This window comes from Castor canadensis, chromosome 16 (assembly GCF_047511655.1).
Source record: "Castor canadensis chromosome 16, mCasCan1.hap1v2, whole genome shotgun sequence".
Lineage (NCBI taxonomy): Eukaryota > Metazoa > Chordata > Mammalia > Rodentia > Castoridae > Castor > Castor canadensis.
In genome coordinates, this window is record NC_133401.1 from 42,457,557 (window position 1) to 42,471,277 (window position 13,721).

Below are 13,721 nucleotides of genomic sequence, written 5' to 3' on the forward strand. Positions count from 1 at the left end.
TAAGAGCCCAGGTGTGAGGCCCTGAGTTCAAACCCTAGTGCTGCCCCCCCCCAAAAAAAAAAAAGTCCATTACAGCCTTTTAACCTTTTGCCATCTTTCTGCCATCTTGGCCTGTGCTCTAGGCTTGTTCTGGGAATAATGAAAGGTGCAGAGTTGGGGGAAGAGCATGGTATTAGAGAAATAGGTAAAGAACCCAGTTTGTAAATTTCATGAAGAACTGAAGAGAAGCAGAAGGATTAGTTCTGAAAAGGCCCAGAAAGTGAACAGACTGTTGATTAACTTTGAAGTTATGAATTTCTTTGTGAGCTCTTGAAGATTTTGAATAAAAAAATATGGTAATAGGACCAGAATTCTACTTCAGGAAGATTACCCTAACAGCAGTAAAACTTTTAGAAGGGATAAAGAAATAGAAACAGAAAGACCAGGAGTCTTTTTTTTTTTTAATTTTTATTTTATTCATAAGTGCATACAATATTTGGGTCATTTCTCCCCCCTTCCCCCTGCCCCCTCCCTTACTCCTCACTACCCGACAGAAACTATTTTGCCCTTATCTCTAATTTTGTTGAAGAGAGAGTATAAGCAATAATAGGAAGGACCAAGATACTTTAAAGCAACTGAGTCCAATAGAAGGGGACCTGGAGCTAGAGAAAAGGTTAGTTCAAGAAGAATTAACTTAGAAGGTAACACACATGCACAGGAAATCAATGTGAGTCAACTCCCTGTATAGCTATCCTTATCTCAACTAGTAAAGACCAGGAGTCTTAAAAAGTGTCCCAGCTACATAGATCTGCCGTGAATGGTGGGAACTCTGAGGAGGTGATATAATGTGAAAGAGAATTTCAGAGGTGAAATTGGTATACTTGGTGTTTTATTGGTTGTGTAGAATGAGAAAAAGAAAAATGCTGGAGATAACTGGATTAAGCCTAATGATAAATAGTTTGGGGAGGGAAGGTTCACAAGTTGGGTTTCTACATGTTGAACTTGAGGTGCTTGAAGGATAATTGGTTGTACTTATTCTCCAGTGGTCTTATACAGGTTTATGGCTTTAAGTAGCCTGTGTACACTGATGGATCCCCAGTATATATTTCTAGACCAAATCTCTTTTCTTCAACTCCACACTCATATTTCAACTACCTACTCCAAGTCGGAGTCTCCACTTGGATATTTAATACTCTGATTTCCCTTCCCACCTCCACCTTAAATCTACCCCTCCTTCAACCTTCTCTTTTTAGTAAATGGCAACCTTGTTATTATTGCTGGGTATTGAACCCAAGGACAGTGAGCAGGTGTTCTACCACCAAGCTACTCCCCAAGTGCAACTTTGTTTTTCTACTTGCGCTGGTGGCATATCTTGGAGACACCCAGGACTTGTCTCTTGCTGTCATACTTACATGTAATTCATCCTGAAATCCAATCGATGCTAGCTTTCCCCACCCCCCACTTCCAGATTTAACACTTCTCAATATCTCTACACCTGCCATTCTGACCTAAACCTTCACTTTCTCTTATCTGGATGATTGCTGTAGCATCCTAACTTTTCTCTCCTTCTACCCTTGCCTCCTTTTTTGATGTGTTCTTCACTTAGCAGCTAGAATAATACATTGAAAAGAATCATGAAGGGTTCTGGCGGCTCCCACCAGTAGTTCTAGCTATTTGGGAGGTTGAGATTGGAAGGATATAAGTTTGAGGCCAGCGCAGGCAAAAAGTTAGCAAGACTTCATCTCAGTGGAAAAAAGCTGGGCATGGTGGTGCACATCTGTTATAAAACAGGAGGATCTCAGTGAACTTGGTCTGTTTTGTTCACTGTGGTTGCTTCCCTTTCCTGATAGTTCCCCTCAATATGTGCTCCAGCAAAGGGGTTCATTCTTTTCCTCCCAATTTTCAGAGTTTATATGACACCATTTGTGTTCAGTTTGTCTGCTGAGGTTTTTTTGGAAAAAAAAAAAAAAGCTGTGTTTGCTAAGTGTATTAGTTATCTTTTTATTGCTGTGACCAAAATAACTGACAGAAACAACCTAAAAGAAGATAGATTTATTTTAGCTCACAGCTTCAGAGGTGTCACTGTATTATTCTGGGGGAGGAAGTGGCAGAGCAGAGGAGGTCACTTCGTGGCAACCAGGAAACAGAGAGGGGGTGCAGGAAGGGACCAGGAAAAATACAGACCCCAAAGAAATGTCTTTGGTGACCTTTCCTCCAACTGGGCCCAACTCCTGCTTTTCACCACTTGCAGAGATGCCATCATACTGTGAATCCATTAAGGGTTTAATTTAGGTCAGATCCCTTACTCAGAAATGTGCTTTACTAATCTCCTATGTGATTCTCAATCCAGATAACCACGATTAACCATCACACTAAGTTTAATCTTTGTATTAATACTATTCTAGCCACTATCGGAAACGATCAGCATCCCGAGGACGCTCTGGAAGTCGATCTAGAAGTCGCTCACCCTCAGACAAAAGAAGCAAACGTGGAGATGACAGGCGATCTAGAAGCAGAGATAGAGATAGAAGGAGAGAGAGGTCTCGGAGCAGGGATAAAAGAAGATCTCGTTCAAGGGACAGAAAACGCCTAAGGTAAGACATTAATCTCTGAAGGACCAGTGACAGTATTTTCAGCTAATCAGCTGTCTTAGCTTTAAGTTAAAGAGCACTAATTTATTTTACTTTTACTTGTTGCACAGTCATTGGTACTTGTTCAGCAGCCCCAACCTTTCTCGAGGTGAAAACTTGTCTTTAGCTAAAAACAATTTTCTCCACACCAAAAAAAAAAGTTTTTGACTTTTATTGAGGTGTTGGAAGCAGAGAAGGGGGGTTATTTATTACCTATTATTCAGGGAAGGTATTCACCCAGGTCAGTGCTGATAGTGCTGACTTACTCATTTTTCTATTTATGGTCCCAAGGACGAGTTTACACAATTCAGTCAAGTGCTCCTTAAGTGAAATTGGTCACATAACATCTGGTTTTTTACTTTTTTGGTGTGAAAGTAGAATTGCAAAATTTTAATCAGAGAGCTGACCTTTGTGATTTCACAGGCTACTACCAATCCAGGGCAGAAATTCTTGTCTCCTAATTTTCAAATCAGTGGTCTTTTTTCACAGTCCCATTCTTCCTATCCTTATACTTAGGCTTACACTTTTTTTTCCTTGGTACTGGGGAATTAAACCCAGGACTTTGTACTTGCTAGGCAAACACTCCCTCAACTGTAGGCTATCTTTGAAAATTAGGTTTTCTACACTGAACTGTAGACTTTAAGTATCTATTATTATAGATTTGTTGTTTTTCAGCAAACAACATTGTAAAATGATTATCCTCATGTTTTCATTGGGTACTTTTTAACAATTGCTTTAGTTTTTTATTTAGCTGATGTGATAGTTAATTGAGGTCTCTGCCTTTAATAATAATTTTAAGAAATTTCCTTCATGATTAGGCCATAATCATGATCTGAAGTAACAGTTCTCTTGGGCCACAGAATAAATGACAAATGTTCTCTTCCAGGCGTTCCAGAAGTAGAGAGAGAGACAGAAGTCGAGAGCGAAGAAGATCTCGAAGCCGAGACAGGAGGCGCTCAAGGAGTAGAAGCCGGGGCCGGCGATCCCGCTCTTCCAGTCCTGGCAATAAAAGCAAGAAAACTGAGAATAGGTAATGTTACCATTGGATTGTCTCTATTGTGTATGTTGGGAACTGACTCCCTCCCTTGGGTCTGCTCCCCTTCAAATTTTCTTATAAATAATTACTGAATTTGGCTCCTGCTATCGACTGTTGGCAAAATTTTAATTTAACAGGTTATGAAGTTATAATGCAGTTGGGAAATACTAGATTCTATTGGCTTTAACATTTGTTGTATTCATTGTGCTCTAATACGTACTACTAATGGTCAGAAATGTATTTTGTAGACATCCTTGTGGGAATTTAGGGGTTTTGTTTTGTTCTGTTTTATTTGTGGCAGTGCTGGGGATTGAACCCAAGGCTTCATACATGTTAGGCAAACACTCTGCCACTGAGCTATACCCCAAGCTCCAATGTTCCTTCATTTGAAACTGCTTTCTTAGTAGTGTTTCTGACATTTGTTGACAAATAACTTTTTAGATTTATGGTATACATTGTGGAATTGCTATTTAGGATGGGTGATCTTTGCTTGTCTAAATTAAATGTATCCATTTCTTTGAGATGCCAGTAACATTTTGGGATACAGGTTGTTAAATACAGGTTTATTATGGGGGGGGCAGGGCAGTGGTAGTGGGGTTTGAATTTGGGGCTTCACACTTCAAGGCAGGTGCTCCACCACCTGAGGCACACCTCCAGCTCTTTTTGCTTTGGTTATTCTGGAGTTAGGGTCTTGCTTTTTATTTAGACCATGATCCTCCTATTGTAGGGTTTCTGCTGTCACTGGAATGACCGGCATGCATCATCATGCCCAACTTTTGCCTTTGAGATGGGGTCTTGCTAACTGCCCAGAGTTACTTGGAACTGTGATCCTCCCGATTTTAGCCTCCTGTGTAGCCTGGGGTGACAGGGGCACACCACTGCACCCAGCTATTGGTTGAGATGGGGGTCTCACAAACTCGAACCATGATCCTCCCAAGTAGCTAGGATTACAAGCGTGAGCCACTCGTACCTGGCAATATGTTTACTCCTTATATTTCTCTTATCAGTTGTTCTTTACTGGTTAGTTTCTTCACTGGAGTCATAGTTGGTATATGGACTCACATTCTTCATGATTTTGCGCAACACTGTTTGAAATTCATCTGTGTTGCTTCTAACAGTAGTTTTGTGTGTGGGGGGGGGTTGTAGTAGTGGAGTTTGAACTCAGGCCCTTCCACTTGCTAGGCAGGTACCCTACCACTCAAGCCCTTTTTTGTGTTGGGTATTTTCGAGATAGGGTTGGGGACCCACTGGGCTGGGTATCAAGGTTGAAAGCTCTAGGGACTTCTGATGAGTCCATGTAGATACCTCTATCCTTCCTGCTTGTTTAGGTTGGTGCCTGTGTGCTGAGATTGCATCCACATGCGATGCTGAATCAGTTGGGGGGTCTACCCCAAAGATCATTGTGTGTCAGAAGCATCCTCAAGCTCTTGGCTAAGTAACTTGACTACTTTTTGGGGGAGTTTCAGCCTTTAGGAACTCCTGTACATTTTTTGTAGGTTTATGTCCAGATTCTATGACCACTGTATCTGAACCTGTCAGGTACCCATTGTAAGTAACACTGATCTGTCTGTATCTTCACCCAGCACTAACTTGTTTCCTAGGGCCCTGGTATGTAGCATTTATTTATATTGAAGCTTTTTGGCTGCCTTGTGTTTTGCACTGATGAATTTTGCCAGGATAATGGCCACTTTATTTGTGTGATACTGTTGTAAATAGCTGTAGCTCTTTATAAAGAAACTCAATATTTTATATTCTTAATGAATTTCAAGTAAATAAAACTTTCAACTAGTAAAAAAATGTTTTATAGGAATTTTTTGTTTTTCACTGTTTGAAGTGATACAGGTTGAATCTCTCATCCAAAATGCTTCAGAATAGAAGGATTTTCAATTTGGGATTTCTTTTTTTGTATTTTGTTTTATTTGCATGCACATAATGAGATATCGTGGTGGTGGGAACCAAATATGAACCCAGAATTCATTTTTGTTTCATATACACCTTACAAACTTATTGTCTGAAGGTAGTTTTATGCGATGTTTTCATGGCATCTGAGTTGTGACTGCAGCCAGTTGTAGTGGTCAGGAGTGAAGTTGTCCTCTTGTGGGCACTAAGAAGTTCAGATTTTGGATTTCAGATTAGGAGTGTTCAACTGGTACTTATAGTGAACAGTGATTTTATAAATTGAGAATAACAGATATTAATATAAATCTGACAAGGGCAGTATTAGAAAAGAAAACTATAGGGTACGCTTAATCTGAACATAAAGATTATCATGCCACATCCAACACTGTGTATAAATGTTAACATTGTGGAGCTGGCGGAGTGTCTGAAGTGGCAGAGCGTCGAGCAAGCATGAGGCCCTGAGTTCAAACCCCAGTATCACAAAAAAAAAAAAAAAAAAGAAAAAAGAGAGAACATTGTGAATAAATTGAGTTTATTTTAAGAATGGAAGGTTGGTTTGGCATAGAAAATAGTCAGTGTAATATTCTGTTATTGAAGGAGAAAAGCCATAATTATCTAAATAGATTCAGGAAAAATATCTTAGTAAATTTAAAATACTTTCATGTCTTAGTTTCCTAGCATACCTGGATGAAAGAGTATTTTGTAAACTAATCATAAAATCAGAAATGTAAAGGGACATAAATATTCTGAAGAATAAGGTTGGAGGACTTCCTCTACAAGTCTATTAAGACTTGTCAAAATTACAAAAATTAGGATAGTATTAAGTATTAGTGTAAGGACAGACAAATTAATTAGTGCAACCATATAAAGGCCCAGAAATAGATCAACACATATAGTTTTTCATAAGTGACAGGTGACACTGCAGTCAGTGGGGAGAAGTTTTTAAAGTAAGTGGTACTAGGAACATTTGCCAGTCTCCAATAAAATAAGACCACCTACCTCATTGTTTGCATGAAAAGCGATTCCAGGCAAATTATAGACCAAGTTATGTGGTAAGACTAAATCTTTTAGAAGTTTATATTGTAGGATATCTTTTTCATCTCTTGAGTAACTTTAGCAAACCTGGAATGATTTCTAAACTACTCAGAAAGTACTAGTCATAAAGAAGTGAAGGAAGATTGATTAATGTTATTACATTAAAATTAAGACACTCATTGTAGGAAGCCTTTATGTAAAACCAAAATACAAGTCCATTGTGATTTTCAATGTTTTTACATACATACATTATCATATGGAATATGAAGATCTTTGTGTATTTCTACATTTACTAAATTCTTACTTTCCTATTTAAATTTTGTAATTGTTTTTAAATGGCACATCCAGTTTTTCTTAACCTAATTTCTTAATATTTAATAATGGTTCCCATTGGTTTTGTAGAATTAATTTTTCATTATTTTCAAGGTTTTTATTATTGGAATAAGAAAATGCAATTGGTTCCTGGAAGAAATCAAAAAGTGAAATATAGATCTATGAAAGAATTTTAAAATGAGTATTTCCAATGTCTCTTTGTTTCTCCCTGTTTTTTGGTAGGTCTAGGTCCAAAGAGAAAACAGAAGGTGGGGAAAGTTCTAAAGAGAAGAAAAAAGACAAAGATGACAAAGAGGATGAGAAAGAAAAAGATGCTGGTGTATGTTTACTAACTTAAAAAGTAGTTGTGTACCAGTCTTGTTTCTGTGACAATAAGTTATTTGTTTAATGATATGCTTTAATTTTAAGTAAATGATAACAGATCTATAAGATAAACAGGAGCATAAAATAGTCCCTGTGAGAAATTTTTTTTCTGAAAACAGTTGCATAGATAGACATACCTGTTTGTACTTAGAAGATGTGATTAGACAATGTAAATATCACATTGCCCTCCAAAAACGTTGTAGAGACTATGAATTTATACATATGAAAATGTGTATCCTCACATCCTTGCCAACATGGGGGTATCAAAATTTAATTTTGTCAATCTAATAGAAAGTAATTGAAAATTATTTTTAGCTACATGACTTTAAATGAGTGAATATTTCAGTGGTATAAATTTATAATGCAATAAGAATGTTTTCTTAAGCCTATTGACTTTGTACTTTTCTCTGAATTGCCTATTCATATCTTTTGCCAACTTTTGAATGTTATAACTACACTTTTTGGGATTGGGGAGAGCCAGGGGAGACTAGGTAGTGCCCTACCACTTGAGCAACATCTCCAGTCCATTTTGGCCCTGGTAATTTGGAGATGGAGTCTCTCGCAACTATTTGCCCAGGCTGACCTTCCAACTGAACTCCTCCTGATCACAGCCTCCCAAGTAGCTAGGATTACAGGTGTGAGCCACTTTTAGGCAGCTGCTCCAATACTTGAGCCACTCCACCATCCCGTTTTTGAGTTGGGTATTTTTGAGATAGGGTCTCGATTTTTGCCTGGAGTGGCCTTGACCCGTGATCCTGATCTCTGCTTCCCAGGTGGCTAGGATTACAGGTATGAGCCACTTGAGCCCAGCTAGTGTTCTCTTTTTTTAATATCTCTCTCTCTCTCTCTCCCTCTCTCTCTCTCTCTCTCTCTCTCTCTCTCTCCCTCTCTCTCCCTCTCTCTCTCCCTCATTTATTTATTTATTTATTTTTGGCAGTGCTAGGGATTGAATACAGGACCTTGTGTATGCTAGGCAAGTGCTTTTCCACTGAGCCATATTCCCAGCTCTGTGTTCTTTTTCTTTCTTTCTTTTTTTTTTTTTTTTGAAGAAACTTGCTTGTTGAGCAGAGCAAGGGAAGTTTGGTTGCTGGTTTCTGAACTAGTTTCTTCAGTTGAATGACTGGATGATCTTGAGAAAAGCAAACTTTCAGGGGCTCATCTTGAGCAAGGGTAGTTTTATTATCGCAGACAGAAGTTGAGGAATAAGGCTTTTTTGTTGTTAAAGAAATACATTTGTATTTAAAACTCAATATAGCCTTTCACAAAGAATTTGGAACAATTGAAATAATTTTCTGCAATTCCAGGTGCCCAGTACACCCTTACTCTTAGACTTCTGTAGTATTTTTTTCATCTGTGTTTTTACATGTGTGTTTCCATAAATAGCTATAATGGTAGCATAATGTAAAATTTTTATTCCTGTAATACTTTATCTCTAAATCTCTATTATTTTGAAAGTGAATTATTCACTCCTCTTGAGAGCATTAATAGACTTGAAGAAGGCTTAAAATGACTACTTCCAGAAAACTTTGACCTAAAAGCGTAAAGGCCAAACTTTTTTTGTGGGGAGGAGAGTGGAACTGGGGCTTGAATCCAGGACTTCTTGCTTCTCTTAGGCAGGTGCTCTGTCAATTGGACCAAAACCTCCAATTCTGTTTTTGCTTTAGTTATTTTTTAGGTAGGGTGTCACATTTTTGCCTGATGCCAGTGTTGGCTGTGCTCCTCCTACCTACACTTCCAGGTAGCTGGGATGACAGGCATGCTGTTGGTCTGTCTTGTTGGTTGAGATGAGGTCTCCCTAAGTTTTTGCCATGGCTGTCCTCAAAATGAGATCCTCCCAATTTCTGCCTCCGAAGTAGCTGGGATTATGTGGGATTATAGGCATAAAACCACTATACCTAGCTAAATGTGAAGTGTTTTTGTTTTTGTTTTTTGGCAGTACTGGAGTTTGAATTTAGGGCCTTGTGCTTACTAGGCAAGCACTCTATCTTGTGAGCTATGCCCCCAGATTTCTCCATTTTGTAATAGAAAATTGCTTTTTGTAGAGGCTATCTTAGAAGATTTTAAATTGAGAATAACTGGGAAAACTGTGCTTGCTAATTCAGTTGTTACTATAAGGAAGAAATCTAATTCAAATGTACATATTCTTGTAACTAAAATAAGATTGATTTATGGTATTTGAAGGAGTGATTTCATTTTGATAACATAATGTGTGTATATAAAGATGTGTGATCTAAATCTGGCTTTCACTTAAGAATTTGTGCTTGCACCTATTTTCCCTTTTCCTTTTTTATGCATTGTAATGTCATGTGGAATAAAATTGCTAATGTTGATTTTGCTTTTTTTTTCCCCCCTCTCTCTTTTTTTCCCTCCCCCAAGAACTTTGACCAGAATAAGCTGGAGGAAGAAATGAGAAAGCGAAAAGAAAGAGTTGAAAAATGGCGAGAAGAGCAGCGTAAAAAGGCAATGGAAAACATAGGGGAGCTGAAAAAGGAAATTGAAGAGATGAAACAAGGAAAAAAGTGGAGTTTAGAAGATGATGATGGTATATTTTCTGTTAGCCTAATAGCATATAACAGTTCTTGTAGAACATTCTGTACTTATTAGTAGTACTTCATACTGGGATTTTGGGGGCTTTTTATTGTGGAAAATACACATAGTTTGGGGTTTACCATTTTAACCTTTTTTCTTTTTTGTGGTGCTGATGATCAAAGTCTGGGGATTGTGCATGCTAAGCAAGTTCTGTGCCCAGCCCCATCTTAACCATTTAACGCAGGTGGTTTCACAGTGTTATACACCCATTTCAATTATCTGTTTCTAGGGATTCTTCATCGTCCCAGACAGAAATTCTCCACTCATTGAACAACTCACAGCCTGCCTCTCACAGCCCCTTATAATCTTCGTACTACTCTCTGTCTCTATGAATTTGCCTATTTTAGGTACTTGGTATAAATGGAATCATGTACTAGTTGACTTTTTGTGTTGGGTTTTGTTGCTTAGTTAGTGTAATGTATTCATTGTTTGTAAATATTGTAGCATGTGTCAGTTTTCTTTATATGGCTGAACAATATTCCATTGTTTATATATGCCACTTTTTTTTTGTTTCTTTTGATTTCGAGATAGGGTCCCACTACGTAAGCCAGTCTATCCTCGGACTTACAATCCTTTTGCCTCAGCCTCCCAAGTGCTAGAATTCTAGGCTGTGCTGCCATGCTCAACTTATGCCCATTTTCTTTATCCATTCATCTGTTCTTGGACATTTGGGTCATTCCCGCCTTCTGCTTATTGTGAATAGTGCTGCTTGTGTGTATTGGTGTGCATATACGTAATTGATATTTTAATTTTTTGCTAATATTTTCTATTAATTTTTAATTAATATTTTTTATTTAATTTTTTGGTGGTACCAGAGTTTTGAACCTGCTTGCTAGACAGGTACTGTGACCACTTAAACTACTCCATCAGTCCTGTTTTCTGATGTTTTGTTTTTGAGATAGGGTCTCATGAACTATTTGCCCAGGCTGGTTTTGAACTGTGATCCTCCTGATCTCTGCCTCCTAAGTAACTAGGATTACAGGTGTGAGCCTTTGGTGCCCAGCCTGTTTTCAATTCAGTACCTGAATGCTTAGATGTATAAGTGCTGGATTCATATTGAAAATTTCGGTTTTTTTTGGATGTGGGGTGTCTCTGTTGCCTGGAAGCTGGCCTGGAACTCCAAGGGAACAAATGATTCTTCCCGCCTAAATCTCCCAAGTAGCTGGGACTATAGATGTGTACCTGGTCACATTGAGATTTTTAAGTGCCTCATTATTTATATTAAAATTTTAATTGTGTGGTAGCATTCCATAAGAATCACTGATTTTATTTTAGAGTGAACGATTACTTAAGTGCTTGTGGACTTGGTAAATAGCTCTTTTTTTTTTTAACCACCAGTGTAAGCATTAGTAATAAGAGTAAATTAAGGAGGGCTGGAGGCATGACTCAGGCAGTAAGACACCTGCCTTGCAAGTGCAAAGCTCTGAGTTCAAACCTCAGTACCACAAAAAGGGGTGTGTGTGTGTGTGAATTAGGACATACTTTTTAAAATTCTTCCTCTGTTTTTTCATAATTTAGGAGAGAAACATTCCCCCCTGCCTTTTTTTTTTTTTTTTTTTTTGCTGGTGAGAACACTGAACTATATCCCAGATTACCCTTCTATTTCTGATTTTGACTTTTGGGGCATTTTAGTAAAGTAGAAGATTGTGGAATTTTATAGGAAAATGGAATTTTGGTGCATTTTCTGTGAAAGTTCTAAAGAATGGTTTATATATAAAAAGTGGCCATTATGTCTTAGTTATAAAGAAAAGTAAATCGTCTTAAGGTTGAAAATGCCATTTTTTTTCTGTCTGTGAGTGAAAGGTATTTGAAAGAAATCATTTAGGTATAAAATCTAATATTCGAGCGTTTGTGGTGGTTTGTTCTTTGAGTCATTGGAGATCATATCCTGGGCCTTACACAGCGAGACACGGTGCTCTACCACTGAACTAGGTCCTAGCACTGGACATAGGCATAATTTCTTATGTAATTATTATTTAAAAGTAATACATGCTTAATTTGAAGATGTAAAAATTGCAAGTTTCTGGAAGTAACTGGTAATGAGGGTGTTTGGGTAGTGGGAGAAAATGTTAGAAAGGTATGTGGTCTGTGCTGAATATTTTCTTTTGAAACATATACACAAAGAAAGCATATTCTGATATTTTAGATGATGAAGATGATCCTGCAGAGGCTGAAAAGGAAGGAAATGAGATGGAGGGTGAGGAGCTAGATCCATTGGATGCTTACATGGAAGAAGTAAAAGAAGAAGTAAAAAAGTTTAACATGAGAAGTGTAAAAGGTGGTGGGGGGAATGAAAAGGTATGGAATTTTAATATTTATATTAAATAATATTAATACTTATATTTATATTGCTGCTGGATTTATCATTGCATTGTCCTACTTATTTGCATTTTATGAAGTTAATGGTTTTTCTTTCCCTTCAGCTCAGAGATGGCAGTTCTATATCATTTATTATCTTTTGTCAAATTACATAATACTTTTTGGGTTTACTGCTTTTCCCTCTTCCCTGTAAAATAAGCTCCAAAACCACAAAGGCAGTGACCTTTATCTGATTTGTTTATTCATTCATCCAAGCTCTCAGAACAGTGCAGGCTTATCTAATGTGAAAAGTGTCATTTAGTAGTATTTAAAAATGTATACAAATTAAAGAGAAAAGCAGACTGGTGTTGTGTTTTTATTGATTAAATTATTAAGTTTGTCTGAGATATAAATTGTAAACTTAGCACCGTGTCACATTTGGCATTTAACTTTTGTTTCACTTTTGCAAAATATTTTATATTCCTTTTTTTATTTCAGAAGTCTGGGCCAACGGTCACAAAAGTTGTCACTGTTGTAACAACTAAAAAAGCAGTCGCGGATTCTGATAAGAAGAAGGGTGAGCTGATGGAGAATGACCAGGATGCCATGGAGGTGATTCTTCACTAACTTTGACTTTGTTCACAATACTTTCCTGGGGAAGTATTTACTGCAAAGCATTGATGGAGATATGCCTTGCAAATATGCGAGCTATTATTAGGAATTCTTGCTTCTCTTAGTGGTAGTGTAGTTTTGTAGCTATATATCTGGTTGGTGGGGCGTTCTGGCATTTTTTTATCCCTTGCGGTATGCCATTTTTTCATTCCCCTCTCCATCAGCTCAGCTCGAGATGATACAGAAATGTGACAATGAATTAAACTTCTTCCCATTAACTTATGTTGTAAAGGTTCATCTAGTGAGAACTATGGCTAAATTTCACTAATGGCATCTCAAGTATTTTAGTTTTTGTGTTGACATAACTGTCTTTAAAGTTTCTATATCTTAAGACAAAGAAGAAAGAAATTAAGTTTAACAATTTTAGGAGCTGATGTATTTCTATTAAGAGCCACGGACATCATTTCAGGAGATTTTGACATTAGGAGGTTTTTAGTTTCCTGGAATAGCACAGAAACGTTGAGTGTCAGATTGTCTAATAGGACTATTGCTTCCACTAAGGGGAAAATAATAATGAATTTTTTTTTTTTTTTTTTGTAAACTCAAGTATTCTTCAGAAGAGGAAGAAGTTGATCTTCAAACGGCCCTTACAGGCTATCAGACAAAACAGAGAAAACTTCTTGAACCAGTTGATCATGGAAAAATTGAATATGAACCATTCAGAAAAAACTTTTATGTTGAAGTTCCAGAGCTAGCAAAGATGTCTCAAGAGGGTAAAATTCTTTTATTCATTTTGGGTTATAGTGGAATCAGTGGAAGATACACTTCACATTGCCTGGGAGGAAATGTGGAGGGCCTATGAGTTGGAGGATGTTTTTGGAAGTATTAAAAAAAGAGCAAAAATTTTAATTTAGTTCATGGACTTGATATTTTTAGGGGTAAAAATA

General features: G+C 37.4%; 1 protein-coding gene across 5 annotated transcripts in view; it reads left to right on the forward strand.

Moving 5' to 3' along the window:
- Ddx46 (DEAD-box helicase 46) overlaps window positions 1–13,721 on the forward strand; it is a 53,727-nt gene that overhangs the window by 1,535 nt on the left and 38,471 nt on the right. For 3 of the 5 annotated variants that reach the window (XM_020172903.2, XM_020172904.2, XM_074058783.1), the window contains exons 2-8: window positions 2,385–2,573; window positions 3,496–3,639; window positions 7,135–7,231; window positions 9,652–9,817; window positions 12,011–12,162; window positions 12,661–12,774; window positions 13,382–13,547. In XM_020172903.2, coding sequence (XP_020028492.1) covers window positions 2,385–2,573; window positions 3,496–3,639; window positions 7,135–7,231; window positions 9,652–9,817; window positions 12,011–12,162; window positions 12,661–12,774; window positions 13,382–13,547 — 1,028 coding nt within the window. Of the gene's footprint in view, window positions 1–2,384; window positions 2,574–3,495; window positions 3,640–7,134; window positions 7,232–9,651; window positions 9,818–12,010; window positions 12,163–12,660; window positions 12,775–13,381; window positions 13,548–13,721 lie in introns of those variants that run through there. The other 2 variants (XM_074058781.1, XM_074058782.1) reach the window with 2 other exon arrangements.